Consider the following 23,801-nt stretch of genomic DNA (forward strand, 5'->3'; position numbering starts at 1 on the left):
TGTTAAAACCCTGGAGTTTTATTGAGATTTACTGTGAAAAGCAGTGAGTCCAATTGGCATCATCTGGCATTTCCATGCAAGAAACAGATTATAAATTCAAGCATTGGTTAAAGTTTCCAACAATTGGTTCAAGCACAGACCAAAGTTTCCTTTACTTCACCAAAGTTAAGACAATCCTGGAAGAGAGTGGCTTAGTTTGGCTTCACAACCTGCTCTCCCAACTGCTCCTTCCCCACCCATCCCATCTCTATTCCCCAAGACACCAGTTTAAAGCATAACATAGTTTTGGACTAATCCCAGTATAGGTCACCAGGCATGGATTTGTGTGAGGAGAAAAGCAGCTATAGCAAAGATTATGGAGTATGGAATAAATTCATGGACAAGTCATGCACAATCAAATCTTGTGGTTAGAATGTGAGTGTTTCTTTTCCCATCATCCATTTTACATGGAGGTCGGCAGGTTTCACTGTTATTTATAAAAGGCTGCCAGCCAGCTCCTTCATTTGCATTGCATCTGTGTGAACACAACACAACTGTGTGTATTTACTTATACCTGCTGTATCCTCAGCCTTCTTTCAGGAGAGAAAGAAAGTTGATGGTCCCAGCTAAGCTTAGGAAATCATAGAAAACTTTTACCACCTTTAAAAGGACATAAAGGGCAAGAAGAACAACGATGCCTGAGTAAGTAATATACTAGAGCAAAACTGGAACAATTTATTTGTACAGAACCCTAAACAGATAAAGAGGGGAAAGTAATTTCTATATTACATCAAATACACTGGGGTCCTAATTGCAGTAGGTTTGGGGCTGGGCTTCAAGTTAAGTTCTAGTCTTACTTATCATATATACGTTATCTGTACAATACTGGGATGCCAGCCAAATAGCAAAACCAGATTGAATTACCTACTTGCACAGCAAATACCATTCCAGCACTGGCTCTAGAAAGAGTCCCCAACCCACTGGAGTCCCTCAGAAGCTCATTGTCTGTAGAAAGGAAGTCAGCTTCCTGTGTGTATTCAAGGAGGGAAAAGAAAATGGTTAGTGGAATCTGAGATCAAAAGTAGTTACAGGTCCAGAACTGCTGGCCCCAGTTTGGACATATTACTATTGAGTTGTGTTTTTGCAATTGGCTTCAGTCACAGCCTGATCAGGTCCATTATGCCCATCTTGTGATTTGACACTGTTACACTGAATCTCAGATTGATAAATCCTAAGCAATTTTCACTGCAGTATATAGCAGAAATCACTTCAAAATAGAGAGCATTTTGTTCTTTTGTAGCTTTTACCTGTTTTCTGTGGAATTCAACGTGGTATGCATTATTTATTTCCCTCAGCACAGAAATAGCACAGAAAACTTGTGAAAGACTTTCCTAAGTACCTTCCTTGATATGACTGAAGTTTTGAAGTCCTGGATGTGAGAGAGCAAACCCCAATGGTACAGCTGGAATGTGAGAAACTTGGTGTCACCTCTCTGCAGGATTATGTGTGGCTGTCCTCTTCTGATCCCTGGCAATACTTTGGTCAGAAACAGCTGTGGTGGAGCAGAGTCAAGTGGTGTAAGACCAAAAAAGTATAACAAGAAGTCAAGAGATTGGTCTTTACTGCATGCAGGTACATGAACAGGAAGCATAGGCAAAATATCTTCTGCCTGTGCAGGTTTTGGTCATAGCCTCTGATTTTATATTTGGGATGTTGGAAAGGATTTTTTCTATGCCTTCTGAGGCTGTCAAAACATGTATATGACAAAAGACTTGGGAGACCACAGGACTTCGTTCTGATCAACTTACTGCAACATCGACTGTACTTGAGCCTATTCAGCCTGGGCATGAAACTGTGACTAGGGGTCCCCATGTTCCACTCCTGCTGCTCATGGTCTGTGGCCACTACACACTTCTTTGTCTTTCCACCAGATGTTTTCATGTACAAAGTATATTTTTCAAAGTAGACTTCTTGCAACTTAAGGAAGGGGCAAATGAAAACATCTGAAGTTAATTTCCTTTCTTTAGAGAGACAAAATGGTTCCAGCACGTAACCCACCTCCTGCCCCTCCCCACAGCTAGGTATTCCACAGGAGGTCATGCTGGATCTGTGCTTCCTTGGGCAGCCTGCTCTGCTGTTCTGCTGCTCAGCAGCACTGCCATTACCCTGCACTGCAGTAGCTCAGCCATTCTCTCTCACAGCCTGTACCAGCCCTATGTCGTTTATGATCCCCTCAATCTTAGCTGTTTAATAAGCTTTATTGCTTAACGATTTTTTTCTTCCTCTCCTCACGTAATACAGCTGTATCTGGAGCACTGGGGATTCTCCATTAATAACTTGTCTTATTGTGTTTTGCCACGTCCTTTCTTGTGACTAGTAATTTATCAGCGACATTGATTGATGGAAAATTATAGACTTCCCAATCTTTCCTAGCCTGCAGTGTGTCTTTCAAGAACTCATAAAGTAGCTCAAGTGATGAAGAGCCCTACTTTGAAGAATAGTTAAGAGGCTGCTCTTTTAGAGCTATTAAGCTACATTTGGGCTATAAAGGCAAAACGCTTAAATAGGGGTGCCAGGGTTACTTACAGCTCTCTTTTATTCTCAGGAGTGTAGCTACACCTTTTAATTTTGGTTTTGTGTTGTTTTTTTAAATTTGGACATAAAAATCCAAAGCTGCTCAAGACATGTATATTCTCATCTCAGAGATAAGAAAATATAAGCTTGTTATTTGAAAGCTGAGATACTCTGCTGAATTCACAAGATAAAACCATGCAAGTTGTGGAACCATGATGGTTTTGAACACAGGTAGCTGAGAAATGAAAGAAAGAAAAATCAATTTTTCACAGAAGTGGCACCTGGATGAACTGTTATCAACAATAATTGGATGTGTAAAATAAGGAAAACACTAGCTGCCAAGTAACCCATTCTATTTGCTAAAATGTGTCAGAGTAAAGCCTAGACAGATGCATTCATGAATTGCTGAAGTGTGCAGCAAAGGGTGAAAAATTCACATTCAAATTTACAGAGCAAATGAACAAAATTTAAATGTTGTCCTGTGTCTGCTGAAAACAATAAATGAGAATCCAAAGTTTTATAAGTGTTCTTGAAATTAATAATTTTATTATTTTCCACTACCTTAATTGCTTAGAGGGTAGGAAATAAATACTTGATGATAATTTTCAGGGGAAAAAAAGCTAAAAGAATAACACTGTAGTCCTAAGAAAGATGTCTGTATTTTCCTCTGTTTGGTTTGCTTTGCTGTTCTTGAGATTTAATCACATCTTTCTCTGCCCTTGTCTCATAAAGAGATTTGCTGCATGTACATTCAATAAATGTATACGAGACTGTAATCTGTGCAATAGGATGGTAGAAAAGACAAAGTAGGAGGTTTAAGTATGCTATGGAAGTGAGGCCCAATGGTGCTTGAGAACTACATGGGTTTGGAAAGTTAAAGGCATGTAATTGCACCTTGTGAAAAATAGCAGGAATTATTTATCTGACACCTTGCAATTTACCTTTGGTCACGCATAAGCATGGGAAAGCATTTTGCTGCTCATTGCTATTACATTTACTGGAATCATATCCAATTAACACAAGAGCCTAGCTATCTGACAGAACCTTATTATAGAGCCAAAGTCATCACCAATCTCTGTAAAATATATTTCCATGAACCCACTAAGCTCCTTTATCCCCCAGTCCATGCATTAGCTCAATGAAAAAAATGAGACTAATAAAGCTTTCCATTAAGTTATGTTTGTCTTCTCAGCTCTAGGATTTCCCTCAAGTGAAATTACTGCAGAGATGCCCTGAGCAAACATGTCCCTAGGACTGTGACCAGATGCATTTTTTTCCCCCAGCACTGCCCACATTGACAGTGCTGGTTTGGTTTGACACAAGAGTGCACTTTTAAAGCAAATCTCACAGTTGAGTCAATCCATTGTGCTGTGCTTTACACCATGGAGCAGTCTCAGTACACAATCTGGATTCCTTTGGGGGGCACCAGAACCAGAAGGTGCCTTGCAGGAGTGCACCTCGTACAACCTGATGGTACTGGGCACTCAGCCCATGGCACCAGAAGAGAGATCATCCAAGTGAACCCCCAAAACACACACAGTATGGATATTACAGCCTCAGAACCAACTCTTTCCCACTCCAGATCTGGGCCAACAGCACTGAACTGATTGCTAATATAGATAGAAAAGACATCTCCAGGCCCCTAAAGAGGTTATGGCCCCTGTTTAATGATTTTTTGCCTCCCTCCTCCCTTCCCAATACCCAATGTTTCTGTCATTATCATGAACATGAAGCAGCATATCATTAGATCAATTGCAGAATTTACCTTCTCTTTCTTCACTATTTCTCTAAAAAAAGAAAATAATCAGAAAATACAGTTTACGGGGAAAAGATTGGTGAAGAAAACTCTTTGTATGTACAGTCACAACAGCATTTAGTTCTGTGTTATACTCCATCTTATCTCAATTTACATTTAAGCAATGATTCAAACAGAAAGATGTATAAAAGTACCAGGAGAGGCATCCTATTTAAAGTCCTCAGAACCGTGCACGGATGCCAGTGATGAGCAGGCTACAGCCAGATACATCAGCTGTCCCTGGGAGCCAGTGAGCTGTGAGAAATGAGTGTGTCTCCTGGGGGGAATCCTGCAGGATAACATACATTCACAACAGCAATTTTTTTCTTGTTAAAGTACAATTGGACACCCAGTTTGGAACAGTCATGCTTGGTTAGGAAGGGGAAGGAGCTCTTTCTACACAGACTAGTCAGAGCAGAAGGGGAAATTGGCTGTTCTCATGTTATCTGGGGTTTTCTAGGATTCCTAATATATGCAGCTCTGTAGATGGCATTCATGTGATGCAGTTGTAAGTCCTTACAATGTGAAGAAGTTCCCAATTATTCTGCCATTTCTACTTTATTCAGATATCTTTATTCAGATATTTTCCTCTGAATAATCTGTGTAATGGCATATTTAAATTCAGGAAAGAAACTTCTGTCAAAGGTTAAATTTACAGTAAAATTATGCTTTTAAAATATCTTAATGTTAATGTTTTTTATGCCTCTAGGAATAATTTTATAATTTAAAAGTAATTAAACTTTTTAATAAGTATAGATCTATTAAAGGGTCATTTTATTAAAGGGTCTGATATATTTCTGACTTTTCAGGACACAGTCACTCAGGAAAGAGGAGAAAAAAGACAACAAACACTGAATGGGGATCCAGTTTCTCCTGTCCTGATACAGAAATGAGACTTAGGACAATTTGGTCTGGATTTTAAGACTTTTCAGATGTACTGTAACCTTCAGTGCTTATGACCCCTTCAAGCCTGTTTATTTTATGTCTTTTCTGAATTCTTTTTTAGCCTTATGAACTCTTCCATGAAGGAGAATGGAAAGGGAAAGTAATACAGCAGGAAGTACACAAAATATTCTACAACTGGTGGCACAATGTAATATGTGATTATTATATGAGTTTTATGATTTTGCCTCCCTTTACGAATGTTTAAAAATAGCTTCAGAGTACATTTGTGCTAATCGTGACATTTATAGACAATTATCATTCTTGTTAGAACCTTAAAAATGGAGCCAGCTTCCAGGAGGTTCCTTTTTTACATGCATATAAAGGTGTTTGTCTCTTCTGCTTCTGAACAAACATTCATGAGTAGAGAGTTACAAATGTCGATACTCAGCAGCGACTGCCACCTGCCACATCCATTCTTCTGCCCGTGTGTGTGTTTTCCATAAGGAAAGCCCCATTGCATCTTCAAGATGGAAAATGACCCTAAAGTAGTGATGCAAATGGAGAACTGGAAATAAAAGAAAAGAAGCTGAAGAAAACATGGCTCCTACTTCCATTACTCTGAAGCCAAAATCTGATGAGCATCACTGAAGGCAGCTTGTCAAAACTGTTTCATTTGGTATCAAGGTTCCCAAAAGTAGGAGTCCCTTCACGTCTCCTGAAAAGTATCATAAATTTCCAACTGCAGGTGAAAGAAGTGTGGTGTTTACCCTGCAAAGGGCTTTACCCCTCAGCCTAGAAAGGAGAAACCGCAGCAAGATCATGTGAAGGAACAGAAGCTCCTGCAGGTAGGCAGACTGCAAATATTTGGGTTATTTTTCTGCAGGAAGAAAATGTTTTAGCTTGCTTATCTGTTTTGTTTCAACCCAGTTTGTAGCCTTTGTCTTGCTGGGCTGGGAGATGGTGATTTGGGATTTGGAGCACATTTGTGTGCCTGAATGAAGTCAGAGTGTGCTTGCTTGGAGGGAAATGTGTTACTGTTTCTTGCTGTGACGCTGCTGCTGTTGATTGAAAGGAGCCTGCTGTGGCTTATTGCTGAAATTACAGGAATCTTCAATAGAGCGACCGACAGCCCTTGGAGGGGGATAAAAAACACAGAAAGGAAAATGTTGATATAAAATTGTGTTGGTGGTGAAGTTTGTTGATATTAACTGTTCCTGCTACGAGCCCGAAAGTGGCCTTTTCTCACGTAGGGCGCTGGAGCTTGTTCCAGGCGAAAGTATTTGCAAGTGTGCTCACAAATGAGGATTTTACTGAAATCCTGGCAGTTTCCATCTGAGTCATCTCACAAGAATGGGGTAACAGCAAGAGTGCAAGGGGCCAAACACCCCTGCTCATGTTGATCTACTGTGGCCCATGGGCATGGCAGCAATTTGGGAGAAAAAATGTACTCTTGCTGGTTTCAAAGCAATTTGGTTTCAGTTGATCACTGAAAATTAATAGACCAGAAAGCCTCCAATTTTCTTAGGAAGAATACTACAGGATGCTTTAGAAGATAGTATGTCCAGAGGAGTCAGAATACACCTCCTATTCTGCACTGACCAAGGGAAAAATGAGTCTCCAGCAACATCCATCCTAGTTTATAGACTCTAGGTGTGTGTAGTTACTGAAGCATTCAGTAACCCAATTATTAAAGGTGCTTTAAAAGCTGCTTTTGAAATTGAATATTACACAGGACAGAAAAGGAGGCAAAATCATAAAAATCACAGCAAAATATGACCAAAAAAATCAGTTAATTTATTTTTGTTTTGATTTACATGCTATCTGTACCTAAAGAGGTGTGATATGTTCAGTTACTGAATAGATAAATTCCAAACCAGTGGCATTGTGGCTTGAAACACATCTGAATACATTTCCTCCCTATATTTTGTGCAAACATTTACTTTCTTGCCAAAAAGACCAGGAATTCTCTTTAGGCAACATTGAACACACAGCTCATGCTTGCTTGAACACACAACTTGTGTTTGCTCGCTTGCTTTATTTAGTGCAGAACTCTCTGGTCATTTACCACCATGATTTCTTGCCCACGGTTCATTCTGTGCTCTCCTGCTTCCCCGTGCCCTTAGGGTTTTCATCCTCACTCTCAGCAAGACACCAGCTCACAATATTTCATTTTCAGTCCTCAGTGTCATCAAGATGGAAGCACCACAGAGAAGAAAACAACTCTCAAGCATGTGGTACACATAGTCCAGCGGCTGGCACTGGACTTGTCTATTCAGTGCCAAATGAGCCTCCATTAGAGAATTGTGGACATTAAAGTGACAGGAATTGAGCTGAGGCCTTCTGAAGCTGAATACATGAGCTGGAGCAGGATAGCCAAGTTCTTGGTGCTGTGAAAGCTCTCTGTTCTATGGACCAGATAGTGGAGTGGTAATACAAAGGAAGAGTTTGCCTTTTGGGTTTAGATTCAAACAGAAGAAACTGTTTAGAAACACTGACACATTCATTGTGCTATTCATCCTAAATGTTGCCAGATGAAATAAACTCCAAAAGCAGTGTTTCTTCTACTAGGAAGAACTGTTGGAAGAAGAGCTGGCCAGTCTGAAAATCCCAGGTACACAAAACCCCCAAACCAGATACGGACTTTTTCAGATGTATGTATGTGCTCTTGGAAGAGACAGAAATTTGAGTACCTTCTCAGTGTGCTGTCTCAAGAAGGAATGATTAATTGATGCCAGTAGACACAACAGTGAGAAATCCACCATATTAACACAGACATTTTTCATTTATTGATTCCATGAAACAAATGCTAAGCAGGCATGCAATTGCCAGACAAGCAAAATACATCATTATTAATGGACTGTAAGGAACAACCTGCAGAGAAAGACGGCAGTAGGTTAAACAGAGAAGCGTGCAAAGTTCTGTGACCCAGAGATCATCTTTTCACCACATGTTTACACAGCTTCTGACTCAGTGGGAGTCTTGATCTATGACGTTGCCCCGTAGGCTTTAATCCATACAGCAGTGCTAACAACATGTTTCACCTGGAAATTAGTCTCCAGCCCTCAGCAACATAGTAGATAATGACATGTAGCGTCTGCTTCAGATATCCTCTAGTGAGTTACACTCACTATCAGCAGATTTCGTTCCCTCACTGGAGTCTGTGAGCCAAAAGACAAAAGGAATTTTTTAAAAAAAGCATGCATAAACAAAAAAAAAAGCCAGAAATCATTATAGTCCCTAAGGCATCTGTGCTTCAGAAGGACCAATGGCCGCATGATTTATTAAAGAAGATTCTGAATTATGCATTAAAACTCCAGCACAGAGTCCACCCAAGCATACTTCACTTGACTAGGTAGTTGCACACAAATATTTGTCCACAACTTTCTCTGCATGCTTTTTATGCTCTTGGCACACACACACAGAGTTTCAGGTCAAAGGGTGTCCTTACTGAATTCACTATCAGACTGTGAACCTTGAGTTTTACTCCGAGAAGAACACCATCATCTTTTAATCAGTGCTGTCTTTGAAAAAGAAGTCAGCATCTGATGCTGATCTCTGACACAGCTGAAGGTCTTTCAGAGATTGCACTGGAAATTCAAGTAATTTGTATTCTGTAGCAAGAATCTCTCAACATCAGCAGTCTAATCCAAAATTATTTTGTATTTCTTTTAAGAATATAGTTGTCACATCTACTGTTTAATGTTAGCTGAAGCACCAGAACAATCTGAAGAGGAGAGCAACACCCTCATTTACATCAGTCTTATCCTACTTTATAAGTATTTGCTTTCTAATTACTAACAGAATTCTAATTGAATCATTTGCTAATAAATGATGGTGTGTTCAACACTGCCCAAAACATTTATAAAAATTTTGTCCCTATCTAGCAGTGCCTTTGAGTAAAACATTGCAGAGCTTATGATGTTTTCACCTCTGAGTGGAGCCATTTTTCTGTATTGCTCCAGCATCAAACACTGGCACCTCTTCACCTTTGTCACTTAAGACAGGACCATCTGCTTTCTGGCTCTTCCTCTGCTTGGGGAAGCTGGTAATGGAGGGAGCCCCAAGAAGGAGAGTCCTTGAACTCACTGACATGAGGGGCTCTGATCCTCGAGGACTTCGACTGGGCAGCAGAAGAGGGGCCCCTATCACCAGGTCTGGCAGGAGAAGTAAATCTCATGGTTTGTCCTCATGTTTGCTCATCTGAGCCACCTGCAAGCAGCCCACAAATCCCTGGTGTCTTTAGTTCCTGTGATCAGAACCTGTAAAACAAGTAAAGTTAAATAAATAAAAATCTTGATAAATAAAAGTTCAATAAATAAAGATAGATAGATAGATAGATAGATAGATAGATAGACAGATAGATAGATGTGTTAAAGAAACAAAAAAATAAAGCACTAGAATATAGTTCATTCTCATAGAGTGTCTGGCCTAATAGCAGCTCTGTTTCAGGGCTGAAGGCAAGTCCTAAGTGAGGGTCAGACTGATAGTTTTAATCATGTTACTGTATCAGTTGTCCTGTTTCTGACTCCAGCTGCCAAAATGGATGCCAGTATCTGGCTCCATCTGAGAATAAAATAGAACTTGATTTTCCTCACATCTCTGCCTTGAGTGAGTGAAAAGAAAAGAAAGCATGAAAGAGTAATCATACATATATGACTTCTCTTGCCTCCTGACTTGCATGATTCTCCTCCACAGCGACATACTGTGCAGCAAGTTCTCACTCATGACAACAATTGCCACTCTCCATGTCTGTCTCACACGTGGGAAAAACAAGTGAGTGCTGGATATGCAAATATTTTTTCCATGTTGTTTTTTTCCACTCTGACCTGGCCAGGGGATATAGGGCTGTCCTTGGACAGTGCTCCCTGTGTTCAGAAAATGACTATATTGGTCCACAGCCCAGCTGGTAAAAACAAAGAAGAATGTGAAATACACAATTAAACATGCACTGAAGTTCAGATTCCAGACCCAGTACTGGTTTGTTTTCTCTTCAAGCTTTGAATTCTTCTAATGGAAGGCCTGTGTGTGTTGTGTGTGTGTGGTTTGGCTTCAGTATTTCCTGGAGGAATGTGTCCACACAGCTAAACAAAATACCTCCCTGGGGGCAGCTTGTGCTTTGCAGTCGCTGCAGCACAGAGAGAAAATCTGATTTTACAAAGACAGAAATGGGGTACATCCTGCCAGGGTATAAGAAAAGCTTCGTGCTTGACATCATTAATGGTCAAATGATAACATCGACAAAATAATATTTTCCTTCCGTGCATTTAGATCAGGTGCCTTGAAACCTTGCCTATGTCTTTGGGAAAATAATGGGAGATAGATACATAAAAATAATCAATATTTTCTAGCCATAAAAGGGCTATGGTCTTTTCCAAAATGCTCTTACATACTCTGTGGGTTGCTCTTTTTCCCTGAGGCTTGGTCTGCTAACAAAGAGCTATATTAAATACAAATGAACAAAAAATCTGCTCAGAGCTTCTCCTCATGCTTGCAAATGCTGATTTTCCTATAGGGCTACTCAGGCCTGACACCAGGTCTCCCTCAATGAAGGCTCTGCTTCCTCAAAGAACAACAAATACATTTAGTCTTTTCCTAGCAAGTTCAAAACTTGATAGCAAGGCTTAGAAAACTCAATTCACTAAAGATTTTTTTTTGTTGTTGTTCCTACTCCTATCAAAGCATAAAGCTAAACAGAGCTGGTTTATTGGCTTCAAGAATGGACAGAGTATGTTTGGAAATGTAACACTTCTTTGAAAACTATGTGTAAAGCAGAATAAAAGAGGCTGCTTTGATCACTTTGATACTTTCCTGAATGTTGTTTGGTTTCTTTGACTCCATTTGCTCCATTTCTCTTTGGTGTCAGAGAGACAATGGTGTGGACAATGCTATCATTCTCTGCCTGGCACACTGTTTTATTACAGAAGCTCGTGTACCTAAATTATGCAATAGCAAGAATTGGAACTGTGTCTTTTTGATGTGAACAAAGTTGATGCCAACCTTTTTTGTTAGCATACATTTAATGAATAAAGTGGGTTGATGTTCTGAGTGCAGCAGCTGCTCTGCTGCCTGCCTGTACATGTGCTTTTCATGTTCCCCAGGAGCAAAACCAGCCTTTCTGTGTAGCTGCACAGTGCTGCTGGCACAGCTGTTTTAATGCTCAATTCAGACTAGGTGGGACAACTGTCCTTCCCTGGCCAGCACATTGTCACGTCCTTCTCTGGGCTGGACTCCAAGGCCTCCAGCCTCTACTTCAGGCAGCTCTGAGCTCTCTCCTAGAAAGCCATTGACCATCGTCCTGTGCCTCCGCAGCTTCAATTCTCACCTCAGTCCAAGTGATAGCTACCGGTCAGCCACCAAGGCAGAGCCCAATCCAAAGGGTTGGGCACAGAAGAAGAGTTCCCTCTTTCCCTGGGCTCTACAGTCCCAGTGTGCCTGGATTTTGAGACACTGGAATGTATGTGCATAGGGGTCTACAGGACCACCTCCCTTTCTATCCCCTATTACAGAATTTCCCAGCAGCAGCCGTGGGAAAATGGATTGTGAACAAAGGAGGCTTCGATGGATCCGGAGTGCCCTGAGCAACACAGCTGAGAGCTGGCTTTGCCAGAAGAGCAGGGCAAGGACCCAGCTGTTGGAAAAGTAACTGGGGTGACAAGGAAAGAGATGTAGAAGGGAAATATGCACACCTTGTCCCAAATTTCCCTTACACTGAATATTCTCAGTTCTTTCTGCACCCCATGCAGTCTGAATTCATCCTCCTCAACTATGGGTGGCCAAAAGTGGCCAACATGCCAGATGAGCAGATCCCTGCCTTTATACCAGAATCAGTATCTCCTTGTCCTTGCTGGCTGTAACTTCTCTGACACATCCTAAGATTAAATTCACCTTTTTCATGGCTATTCCAACAAGCAGCTAATATTTATCCCATGATTAATGAGCAAGTATGTAGTAATTAACTTAGCACTTTTTTTTTGCATCCTCCATCATCACCATGAGTTCTTGCACTACAGTAGAAATTCTATGTGAAGGCGCATAGATAAACACATAGTGCTATTGGATTTAATTATTTCCATTAATCCAGACTCTAGTTATCTGCTTTTTGTTTCTGATCATTTATGTTGATACAGAATCCCAAATGTTTAAGTTAGGTCAGTGGAAGGGTATATGGTAATACTTGTCACAAAGATAGATCATGATTAATATAGTAAAGATAAAGCTTCAGCCTTGTGTCTTTATGTTACCAGGAAGTCATTATTTCACACAAGCTGCTTGGTTACTAGGTAGATGGTGAGTACAGTAAGTCTGGATAATTTAAGATAAACAGACAGAGTTTTCCTTTAGTATTTACTCAAGATTACTGGGGAATTGGGAAGCCTCTTTCCCTCTTGTGCACTCACACATGCTTTTACCCTTTTTCGGCTATTTATTTGAGAAACAATGTTTTAACAAAGAACATTTAAATTGCCCCTTCAGACTTTGGCGTGACTTTACTCTTGTGTATTCTATATATATGTATATCAGAAGGACACTTTACATTTCAAAAGCAACAGTTCTCAGTTTTTTGAAGACAGCTGCTTATTTCAAGAGAGCTTCTCATTTGCAAGGGTAGGCCTAGCTCTCAGCAAGAGAGATCACTGCAGTGATCTAACTAACTCTCATTGCTGATAAGATTGCTTTTTGCCCAAATGCAGTCTGCCTACTTTTCAGCTTGGGAAAAGTTAAATTCTCCAGTGACTTTGCCAGCTAGACAACGACAGCATCAGAGTGTGAATCACACCGTTTCAATGGGCTGATTGTGAAATAAATATGAACAGGAACAGCAGGGGGTGGCTTTTCTTTAGCAGTCACAGTTTCCTTTTCACTATATGCCCTTAAAATGCCCAGGCAGACCATTAGCAGAGGGGAAGATTGATAGAATTGCATTTACATCTTAAATCAAGCCAAGTTCTCACTTCCCCAGCCACAACCCTTCCAAAACATCAAAAAAACAAAACAAAACAAAACAAAACAAAACAAAACAAAACAAAACAAAAAAGCTGCAGCCAAATAGAAAGAAGGAAAATAAATGTTAATTTGATTATTTCCAATGGAAATTAGCTTAATGGTCCAAAATTAAAAGCATAGATGTTTAAGACCTTGGCTGGTTCTACACATGAAAGACATAATGCTCCAACTAAGGTGATTCTTCACTCAAAATATTTCTCTTTGTGCCATCCCTCAGTGCTTTCCTCACTACATTACCCAGATGTAATATTGTCTCCATTTTGTGGTTTATTTGGGAATAACTATAAACTGAAACTTTATAAAACTGTGAGAGTAAGTAGACACTCTTCTGAGGAAGGCTCCCAAGCCAGCCTTGGCTCTGCCATGCCTTTCACCCAGGTGGTGACCATGAACACACATCCCTGCCCTGGCTCTCCATGCCACTGGTTATCCCAGTGCTGGGTTAACCCAGCGCTGGGTGCTCTCTGGGAAGCTGCCTGAGAGCCAGCCCTGCAGGCAGAAGGGGCCTGTTCAGCACCTCATCCTTACAAATGTTCTCAAAACTACCTGTGAGGATGACAGGGCAACCTCTGGGTGTAGGCAAGACCCCCTGCAAGCTACAGTCTAATTCTTATAGCAAAATATCAACTGTATCATGTATGTATGCAGCTACACTCCATGGATCTTCGACTCATTCTTTCCTCAGTCACCCAACTTAAACAAAACCAAGCTAAAACCACACTTGTAGGGACACTTAGTCATCTGGGAACACATGTAATATGTGATTCAGAGGCAGAAGGAGATCCTTTTTCTGTTTTATTTTTATCAAAAGAATTTAAAACAGAAAAGTTGTTCAGGTTTAAATGGCAATTACATCTGAAACACAGTCTGTTGTTAACACCAGTTTCTGACATGTTCTGGTATTTATGTTTTCTTTGTTTCAAGTCAAGCTGACAGAACAAAAATATAATTATTAAGCTGATGGATTTTCTTATATAAAATTAACCTCCACTCATTTTCATCACTTCTGGATATTAAGTAGTAGAGTAGATCCTCAGCTATTCCCCTCTATTTTATACACTTTTATTCCTTAAAAGAGTATTTTAGCTGTACAAGGTACTTGTCATATCATTTGGCTTCAAGGCACTGATAAAGCTCTGAATCTGTGCTGTGTCACCAACAGACAGGACTCCAAAGGTAATGCTCTCTGTGACAAACAAGAAATAATGAGACTGATTTACTCTTACTTTGGCTTTAGGGCTTTTGTGATACTAAGGCCAGTGAACTGAACACAAGTTTTAATCTAAAGTGAGAATGTGGATCCACAAGAGTCTGTGACTTGTGTTATTGATTTCAGAGATGGCAGGATTTCTTCCACTGATCTTAAGTATAAAGCTCAAAAAGCCATGTACAGAAAGAAAGCAGAACTAGGAAGACATGACGTATTGTGTGGAGTTGTACCTTACCTTCTCTGCCAGCTGAGATGAGAATTTACATTACCTTGCAGTTTTTCTAGCCTGCTGGAAGAACTATTGTTTGTATCTAGAAATATACAACAACATAAGCTGTGACATTTGCAGTTTTCTAGGCAAGAATAAGTAGAAAACTGTGCCTGCTAGCATGCTAAGCAGCTACTAAAAAGCTCTTGTGTAGGCAGTACTTCAGCAAAGTCTCTTTGGATTCTTCTTTGGCTTGGATTGGATTGTTTTACAGAGCTGCACTTTCAGTCTCATCTATTTTTCTTTCAGTGACATAATTCTTCTGAAAGGTGCTGGAATACCAGTCCTAAAAAATAGAGTCACTCATCCCCTTGTATATTAACCACAGCATAGACAAGAGCTCCTTGGAGGGACAGCAGAGAGCTTAGACCTTGCATTTTTCAGCATTTGAATTCCCTGGAGGGCTTATATCCAGGACAAATTTGGTAGATGAATACATTTATTTATATCACCCCCGGTACACTCCTTGGTGGCTGACATAATTTTTCATCACGAGGGTAATTAGGGCGGGTGGGAAGCTGACCAGCAATGATAAGACCTTGAGCTATCTACCACATTTGCATGTGAGAGAGAGAGAGGGAGGAGGATGGACGGCAAGGCAGAGCAGGAAAACATGAATAACTTGAAATACTGCTGCTCTGAACCTGAACAAGGCTCCCTCCTCAAAGCCCTGTTATTGTGACTCTGACTGCAGTGTTAATAAAGAATGGTATTACCTTGGGATAACTCACACGAGTGGTCTCAACGCCCAGGCAGAGTCCAGACAAGGTACTTGTGTGTAACTGGGACAAGGCAGCTCTGCCTGTGCCATGGCCAGACAGGGAGCCAGGCTGAAAGCACCACTGTTATTTCACTGGAGAGGTCTGCAAGTTACTCCAAGCTAAAATTGCCTTTTTCTTAGCAAGGTGGTGACGGCTTAAACCTCTAAATCCTGCATTACTTGAATCAATACGCCTTGCAGTCACTGAAAAGAGTATCCCTGACAAGGCTAAAACCGCATAATCTCCCGTCTCCCTGGTGTTGATGGCTGAGTTCCCACAGCGTCTGTGGGAAATACCATTATCCCCATTATGGGGACAGCAGCCAGGATGGAGACAAGCCAGGCTACGCCTGCACTGCAGTGACAGATGCTCGTGTGGACATCTCTGAGCTGTCTCGGGCTCTGCCATCATCCAGAGCCCCGTGTGCCCTCTGGGTGCAGGATGCTGCTGCCTGAGCCCCTGCTCTGCTGCAAAGGCAGGTTGGACACTGCCTGCAGAGAGGGCTGGTCAGCACAGACAGTGCAAATGATTTGGTCACTTGTCTGAGGCTGCACATGGAAATGATTCCTGCTCCCCAGGTCTGCTGGGCTGTCCTGTCTGTGTCCTGGATCACAGGGCTCCCCATTTCCATATGTTTTTCGTCAGGGAAAGTGCCCAGTGCCAGGTTCGTGCTAGCAAGACCAACAGATTTCAGAACATCTAATTTCTTTTTCTGACCCAGATGGTTTTACCTGCTTCCATAACCATTTTATGTAAGAACAGGCTATTGAGCAGTAGCATTAGTTTCCTCAATATATATGTAAATTTTTTTAAATAACAGCAACAGTGAAGAAAAAAGAAGCCTGTACCACTGAGTAAGGAAAAAAAGACTCTTGCTTAATTATCATGGGGAAATGGCATTGCTGCACCAGCCCAGAGACAGCTCTGAGACCCTGCCTGCCTTGTCTATGTCTCATAGCTTGGCCAAGCCATGCAGATGGTCAGCAGACTCTTACTGCCATCATGGAAGAGAAAATAAGATGCATTGGATTACCCCAGCTTCAAATGCAGGCATATCAGGCTTCTCTCTGTGCCAGGAATCTGTCAGCATTGTGCACCAGCACCCCCAGACTCAGGGCAATGTGTGAGGCTGCACAACTTCTGCACTGAATTTCAGCTGATGTTTACAGAAAGGCTCAGCAAAATGTACTGTTTCACAGCAAGGAAAAACATGACAAACTGGTAAGACCTTAAACAAGAGGCCAGGGTTTCCAAAAAGTCTTGTGCTGAGCTGGGAGCTCGCAGGGCAGTTTAGCCCTGCTTTGAAACAAGAAGTGGCTCCTTCATCACAGCAAAAAGCTGAGTCATTTTGGGCTTTGAGGTGCTGCTTAAACACAGAGCTTTCTCTGTTTTATTGTTTTTATATTTTACTTTTTTTATTTTTCATTATATTCATTACATGAGGTGTCTCATGATGGCCCCCAACTATTTTAAAGTAAGTATTTTCATTAAGAAGGTGGATTTTGGTGTTAAAAAATCAGCAGCTTCCAGGGGCTTTTGTCAAAAGTTGCTGGACACCCTAGTAGACTATTCAAAAATGGGAGAATTTCTGACTGCATAGTGAGTCCTTTGACTTTTAGAGAAGTATTATTGTTTGAGTTTTCAGTAACTTGGAAGAAAAGGACAACACAGATTAAAACGTTTTAATAAAAATATATACACAGTTATGTCATGATAGGCTTCTCAGTTTCTTCTCAGCCCATGTGTCTGCTTTTCTATGGAATATTCCTTATATAAGAGCAAAGAAATGCACTGTGAAGAACACTCAGAGATGTAGTGACATCATCAGCATCAAGAGTTAATGCAAAACTGTGAGAGTGTGTGTCCTGAGCCCTTGAAGCCCCCGTGCTCACTGAATGGAAGAGCATGATAAAGATGTGTCTGTGCTGGAGATGTCCACAGTGTGATAACAAATATGGTGACACTGATTGACTCCCGCTGTGCTCCCTCCTAATGCCAGCCTGAGCATTGTCCCACAGACTGGAAGGGCTGTAAATAGCTGCTTCTCCACAGAGGCAATCCTTAGGCAAGTTTTGATTCTAATATATTTTGATCCTTTTCCCCTTCCCCTCCTGTAGCTCTAAATTCTATTTCCATGTCCATTTTGAATATTGCCTCTAAGAGGCTATTAGCCTTTGTGAAGAACAGCTTGTGTTTCCCTGTTAAAGACCTTCTCTGCCCAAGGCAGGGTATGCACCAGAATTAATAAGTGGCTTTGCATAAGTGACTGGATAAAGACAGCCACTGAAAAGATTCTGGAGTTTCAAGGGCTTCGGTAACTGTGTATCTGCTTCACAGTTGTGCCAGGTGCCTTAGACTGAGAGGACTCCTAGTGCCTGGTGTCACTTGCAAGTTCTCCTGAGGTCACCACTGAGCTTGTTGGAGAAAAAAATTATTTAGTCATATCTGGACCATAAATTGAATGTACTCAGAGATCAAGGATAATCTTGCTGATGAGCTACAAATAGAAGTAACTGAAAAGAAAGTATTTGTCATCGTTTAACTGAATTGCATATTCTGCACACTGAGATAGGCAATAGTGCTGATGAGATACTGGATATTGGAAAATAATCATTTGGGTCAGAGTCACCTATGCAAGTAATCTGGCCCAGGGAGAATATGTAGGTGAGGAAATTAAATGCCAGTATTTTGTGTTTTTTCAGGAAATAAAACATCCTATGGTTTCTGAGGGTAGCTCAGACATCCGTCAAAGGTGACTTTCCTTGACTTAGGTTATATGGGATCAAAGGGAAACCACAAGGTAGGAATACTGCAGCTGAGCAAAAACCTCACAGCAAATTATCTTAGGAATTTTCCACCTTCACAAAATAGTTGTTTTGGGGTTTTTTTAATTTGATGAAGTGTTTTGGAGAAGCCAGATCCAGCCTTTGCTTTCCTAAGTCATCCTTGGCAGCAGCTGGGTTGCTGACTTCTAGTACTGGGAGAGCATTTATGCTGTTCAGAAAACTGCTGTTCTGGCAGAGCAACTACATTTCAGCAGCTTGCCAAACATGAATGTGATAGAAGGATCATATTTCACTCCTATCCTCAGCTATTCTTTACAGCAATGAGATGGTGATTAAGAATCTGTTTCTTTACTAGCAAGACCCACAGTAAGTAGGATCCTTTCCTTGGATGTGCATCATGTAGCTGCACTTAGAATTATGATCCAGCTGCTTGGGGCCCTCTCAAAAGGCTTCCTGTCTCCCTCTGGCCTCTTAACTCACTTGTCCAGACAACTCCTTTTCCTGAAAATAAGTCCCAGCAGTCCAAGGCTGGTCCTAAAATCCCCACAACCAGGATTCCCAACTTTTCTTTATTCTCCAAGGATCTACCATTTTAGCATTCAGGAGTACATGACGTTACTAAACCAACTGTTCTTTATGAAGGCAAAGAAGTGCATAACAAGAGAGTAGTATACAGCCCTGTTCTCCTATTTCCCCCAGGTGTTTTGGTGGACTTAAGTCAGAGTCCTCTGCACCATACAGAGTATGTTTTTTTTCTCCAAAACTGGTTTTCCCACCTTCAGATTAATCTTCCTGGTGTACTACAATGCCAGGGGATTGCAGTACTTCATCAGATACTTTATTGTTTTGGTTAATACTTTACTAAAATTTGAATTTAAAAAGTTGGGGGTGGCATAACTTTCAAAATAACCAATTATTCATTCAAGGGTACCTCCATTTTACAGGACAATTAACATATAAAACAACATATGTTCAGCTTCAGGCCTGCATCCCAGCATCTGGATTTCTCAGCTCCGTCTGGCATCTAATAAAAGAACAAAGCCTCAGAAATTCAACTCAGAAAGCAAAATAATTTTTATACATTTATCACAGCCATATAGAGATGTATTCACATTGCTTGAGACTGTGAATATGAAATACATGGGTCTCCCGAAGCAGCCATAACAAGCACTATTGTTTTGATTGATAATTGTGAATCATAGAATCATAGAATGGCTTGTTTTGGAAGGAACCTTAAAAATGGTCTCTCGTTCCAACCACATTGCCTTGGACAGGGCCACCTTCCACTAGACCAGATTGCTTGCTCAGAGCCCAATCCAACCCAGCCTTGAACACTTCCACAGATGTTGCATCCACAAATTCCAGAGGCAACCTGCTCCAGTGCCTCACTAAACTCTCAGGAAAGAATTTCTTCCTAATATCTAGTCTAAACCTACTCTTTTTCAGTTTGAAGCCATTCCCCCTTGTCCTGCCACTACATGTCCTTGTAAAAAGATCCTCTCTATCTTTCTTGTAGGCTCCCTTCAAGTACTAGAAGGCTGCAATTAGGTCACCCTGACATTTTCTCTTCTCCAGGCAGAACAATCCCAATTATGTCAGCCTTTCCTCATAGGAGAGGCGCTCCATCTCTTTAATCAACTTGGTGGCCTCCTCTGGACTCACTGCAACAGGTCCATGTCCTTCCTGTGCTGGGGAAGTTTGCTTTTTGGAAGGATTTCTCTCTATCTGCAGTCTCTGTAGTCCCACAGCTCAGAAAAGAGATGCATGTGCCAAAGCACCAAAGGGATTAGGGCCTATGACACTTGATAACCCTGTGCTCTTTCTTACACATATTTCTGTTGTTTGAGATGCTCACTAGGTTGTTTTCTGTCTGGAATGTAAAGGGCTGGTGGTGTTTGTTTTTGTTACCCTCATTCCCCCTTTCCCTGCTCCGGGCAGGAAAGTGCTTGCAGCTCTGCCTCATAGGTTGGCAGGAAATTTAAGACGGCAGTAAGCTGCTGCTCGGACCACCCCCAGACTTTTTTTCCTGTTCATGCAGGAGACTATTTAATTGAGGACTGATTTGTCTAACTTACTCATTGACACTCAGCAGTACCTACCTAAGCAGTGGCAGTGATTTTTTCCCTCCCTTCCTCCTCTTCTGGACAAACTCCCCACAATGAAGATGCTGCTGCTCCTGTCTGCTCTGCTCTCTGCTGCCCTGCTAGCCAGCACAGCCCCTCCAACTTGCTACTCGAGGGTGTTGTCTCTGAGCAAGGAAATCACAGAGTCTTTTAAGGAGTTGCAGACCTCCAAAACTGTGGTGAGCCCACCTAAAAACAGCTCCTGAACAGACATTGCAGGTTGCCACTTCTGACACAGTTTTCTCTCAAAACAAAATTGCAACAGGTTTTTCTTCTTTCCTGCAGGACTCATGTGTGGAGACGCTGCCCAGGCTGTACTTGGACATACACGTAAGTTTGCACACTTCTTTCTTACTGTTGTGCAGTAAAAGCAGTTAATGAAAAGAGAGAATAGCTCTTAATATTATATCCCAGGGGAGTGATTTTAAAGGATTTTTAAAAGCTTAATTAACCAGACAGATGAGTGACCAAAAATAATCTCAGTTTGAACTTTATTAAAATCCTTATGAACTTTCTGAGATTTTACTTGATTAAAAATTTTAAAATGAGGAAATCAATATTTTTAAGTTATTACCATATGCACACTATTAATTTACTGTGGCAGAGCCTTTACAGAAATTAAATATGTGCAACAAAACTTTGAATAATAGTTTAAAAGAAGAAATCCAGAATAAACTTTTTTCACTTAATAAATCTACTTCATTTTATATCCTGAGTGGTTCTTGGTGTGTAGTTTTAATAAAAATCAGTGCAGGAATACCTTGCTGGCTTTTTCTCTTTTAAATAGCTACTTGTTGAATCCAGAAAAAAAGTGTGCCTGAGGATACAGAAGTGTGATACTGAGAAAAAACAGCAGTAGCTGTCTCCTAGCTAAGACAAAATAACCTCCGGCACACAGTTAGTGTCATAGTGTTCTGCAGTGAGATATTTGATGTATTTTGCTTCTTTTTCCAGTGCTCAACAGAGTAAATAAAAACCAGAAAATTTCAGACAAAAGAAATGTCTGACACATTTTCTGTAAGCACTACACCAAGTCTTGTAATTCAGGACACTCTTGATCCCAATTCCAGAGCTGCCAGTGTCTCACATCATGGCAAAGACCAAGAAATGTGAGTCCAGTGCCTCAGTTTCCCTGGCTTTAAAGCAAAAGCTGGGGTATTTATTTACCTGCTTCACAAAGATGTTGTGAAGTTCATGTTGTCTGTGCTTTATTTTGGTAGCACAAAGTCTGAGGTAAAAATTACTCTGAAAAATTCAGGACTGGTAGTCACGGTTTCACCTATTGTACAGGAAGAGAGGAATCGAGTCTGTGAGATCTTGATAATCTGTTCATCTGCTAAATCAGGTGCTCTCTAAAAAGTGAAATAGTGCACCTATTCTGTAGAATACTCCACCTACTACAGGAGCAATTTGATTGTATTGGCACTGCTACCTCCTAAAGCCTCTGAGAAATAAGCTGGCAGACTAAGACTGTATATATGCAATTTTCCGAGCACTTATTTGGACCAAACATCTTTGTCATAAAATATTGATGATGAATTTTCATAACTAAAGGCTGCATAGGTTACATGTACATCGAGGTAGGAATTCAAGGTTCCCCCACAGCAGTAAGAATTTTGGAAGTGGTGGATGAGAAACATGAATCTGTATTTGTGCAGGGTTACACAGACCTCTTTTGCATGCTTTGCAGAATTACTGTGTGTTGGCAAAACTCCGTGATTTTGTGGCCTACCCCGGATGTGACAGAGTGGTTGAAATGAATAAACTGAAGGAAAAAGCCCGGAGCCTGTACACCATCTTGATCTCCTACTGTAGAAGGGTAGGTCAAGATGCTTCAATGCATCTTGAGTCCCTGCTTTTAGTCATTTTTGTCTCCACACTGTCCCCTGACCAGCAAAACTGGATCAGGCCCAAGCTTCTCAATGTTGTTCTGTCTTCTGCCTTCCTCCTCTCATAAATGTTAGTCTTCCTTTTTTTTTTTTTTTTTGTTTCTCCAGGACCTGGTGTTCCTCACTGATGACTGTAATGCTCTGGAAATTCCCATTTCACCTCCCATTGAACACTCCATCACTGAGAGCTAAAAGACAGTTAAACCCAAAAGTTATGCCTGGGAAATTTTCGACGTGACCAAAAGTCAAGATATGTATATGCAGTCTATAACATCAACAACTAAGATCTTTTTCAAGCACACTCGCAATATGATCTCGGACCCACCCATTTTTCTCTGCCTTGGCAGGAAATGAATTGCATACCTTGCATACCTACTGAGCTGCTAGGGAACCTACCATTAGGGAGCAGTTTTTCGTTTGGCAAGGTATGATATTTCAGCTTAGCCAAACGTATAAAGTATGTTTTGTTTAAACATCAGAAACTAGATTTTTTATTTTTACTCTTTTATGAATAACTAGACTCATATAAAGAAAAAAACTGTGTGATTAACATTCTCTCTTGACTTAGCTGTTTTTCTTGTATTAGATGGGCATGGATGAGACCATATTTGTTTTTTGTAGGATGTTTAATAGAAGAACGTATAGTAACGTTGTACTGGCAGATTTCTCTGCCTGAATAGCTCAAATATATATCTTGATAGTTTTTGATGTCAGATTTGTGAGATTAGAGGTGACAAAAAATGTGTCTGTGGAAAACTAAATAAAAACAGTCTTCTAATCCAAGATGCTTGTGTTGCAACATGTCTTTCAAGATCAAGCTGAAAGGTGTCATTCTTATAAACTTACTGTTCACATTCACTTGCAAGTTGTTTTTCCCAGCATAACCTTTGTTTCCATAGCAGTGCAAACTTTGTTGTGTCTGCATAACTTGACAATGTATAAGTTTCTACTAATAGAACTTTTCTATACTGCAAACAATTTCTTTGATGAAATTAGTGATTTGTTTTTAATAGCATTTCTGAGTTGTGAGAATGTAAATTCTAAGCCAGAGGCCCAGAAAGCCTATTAAAATTTCAGACAGTTTTTGAGACATAACCATATAGTTGAGCTACCGGGATTAATAAAACTTTCAGACAATAATTCCAGAGTCATGGGTGTCTTCAGAATCTGCAGCACATGAGACCTTCACAACTAAGAGCTCTTTGATGCCAAGAATAGAAAGGTTCTTTCCCATATTCTTGGAAGCAGCTGCTGTTACCTCAGAGAATCCCTTTCTTCCCTCTGTGCAAGTAATTCCTCTCTCTCCAGTATAGTATTTTTTGACCGTTCATCTACAGCACCCCCAACCCTGGTGACTTGGTCAGTGGTCTCACCATGTTTTATAAAAGCCATGGGGCTTCCATAACTGGGTGTTTACATGACAATCACAGTTCCTCTACTTGACATCCTGATGGTACAACCCAAAATATTTGACAACTGTTATGTAAATAAGTAAATAAAAACATTAACCCAAAGGAAAATAAGTGT

The 23,801-nt window shown here is 40.7% G+C and overlaps 1 protein-coding gene across 2 annotated transcripts; it reads left to right on the plus strand.

The window, feature by feature from the left end:
• The first annotated feature begins 20,302 nt into the window (after positions 1-20,302).
• Positions 20,303-23,057, plus strand: CYTL1 (cytokine like 1). Of its 2 annotated transcripts, none has more exons than XM_048304202.1 (4): positions 20,303-20,561; positions 20,671-20,715; positions 22,076-22,204; positions 22,383-23,057. In XM_048304202.1, the coding sequence occupies exons 1-4, from the start codon at positions 20,421-20,423 to the stop codon at positions 22,464-22,466; spliced, it is 399 nt and encodes a 132-aa protein (XP_048160159.1). In that variant the 5' UTR covers positions 20,303-20,420; the 3' UTR covers positions 22,467-23,057. The 2 variants fall into 2 exon arrangements, with proteins under 2 accessions (XP_048160159.1, XP_048160158.1); XM_048304201.1 differs by having other exon boundaries at positions 20,306-20,564.
• Positions 23,058-23,801: the final 744 nt, after the last annotated feature.

Source organism: Corvus hawaiiensis, chromosome 5, assembly GCF_020740725.1.
Source record: "Corvus hawaiiensis isolate bCorHaw1 chromosome 5, bCorHaw1.pri.cur, whole genome shotgun sequence".
NCBI classification, from domain to species: Eukaryota; Metazoa; Chordata; class Aves; order Passeriformes; family Corvidae; genus Corvus; species Corvus hawaiiensis.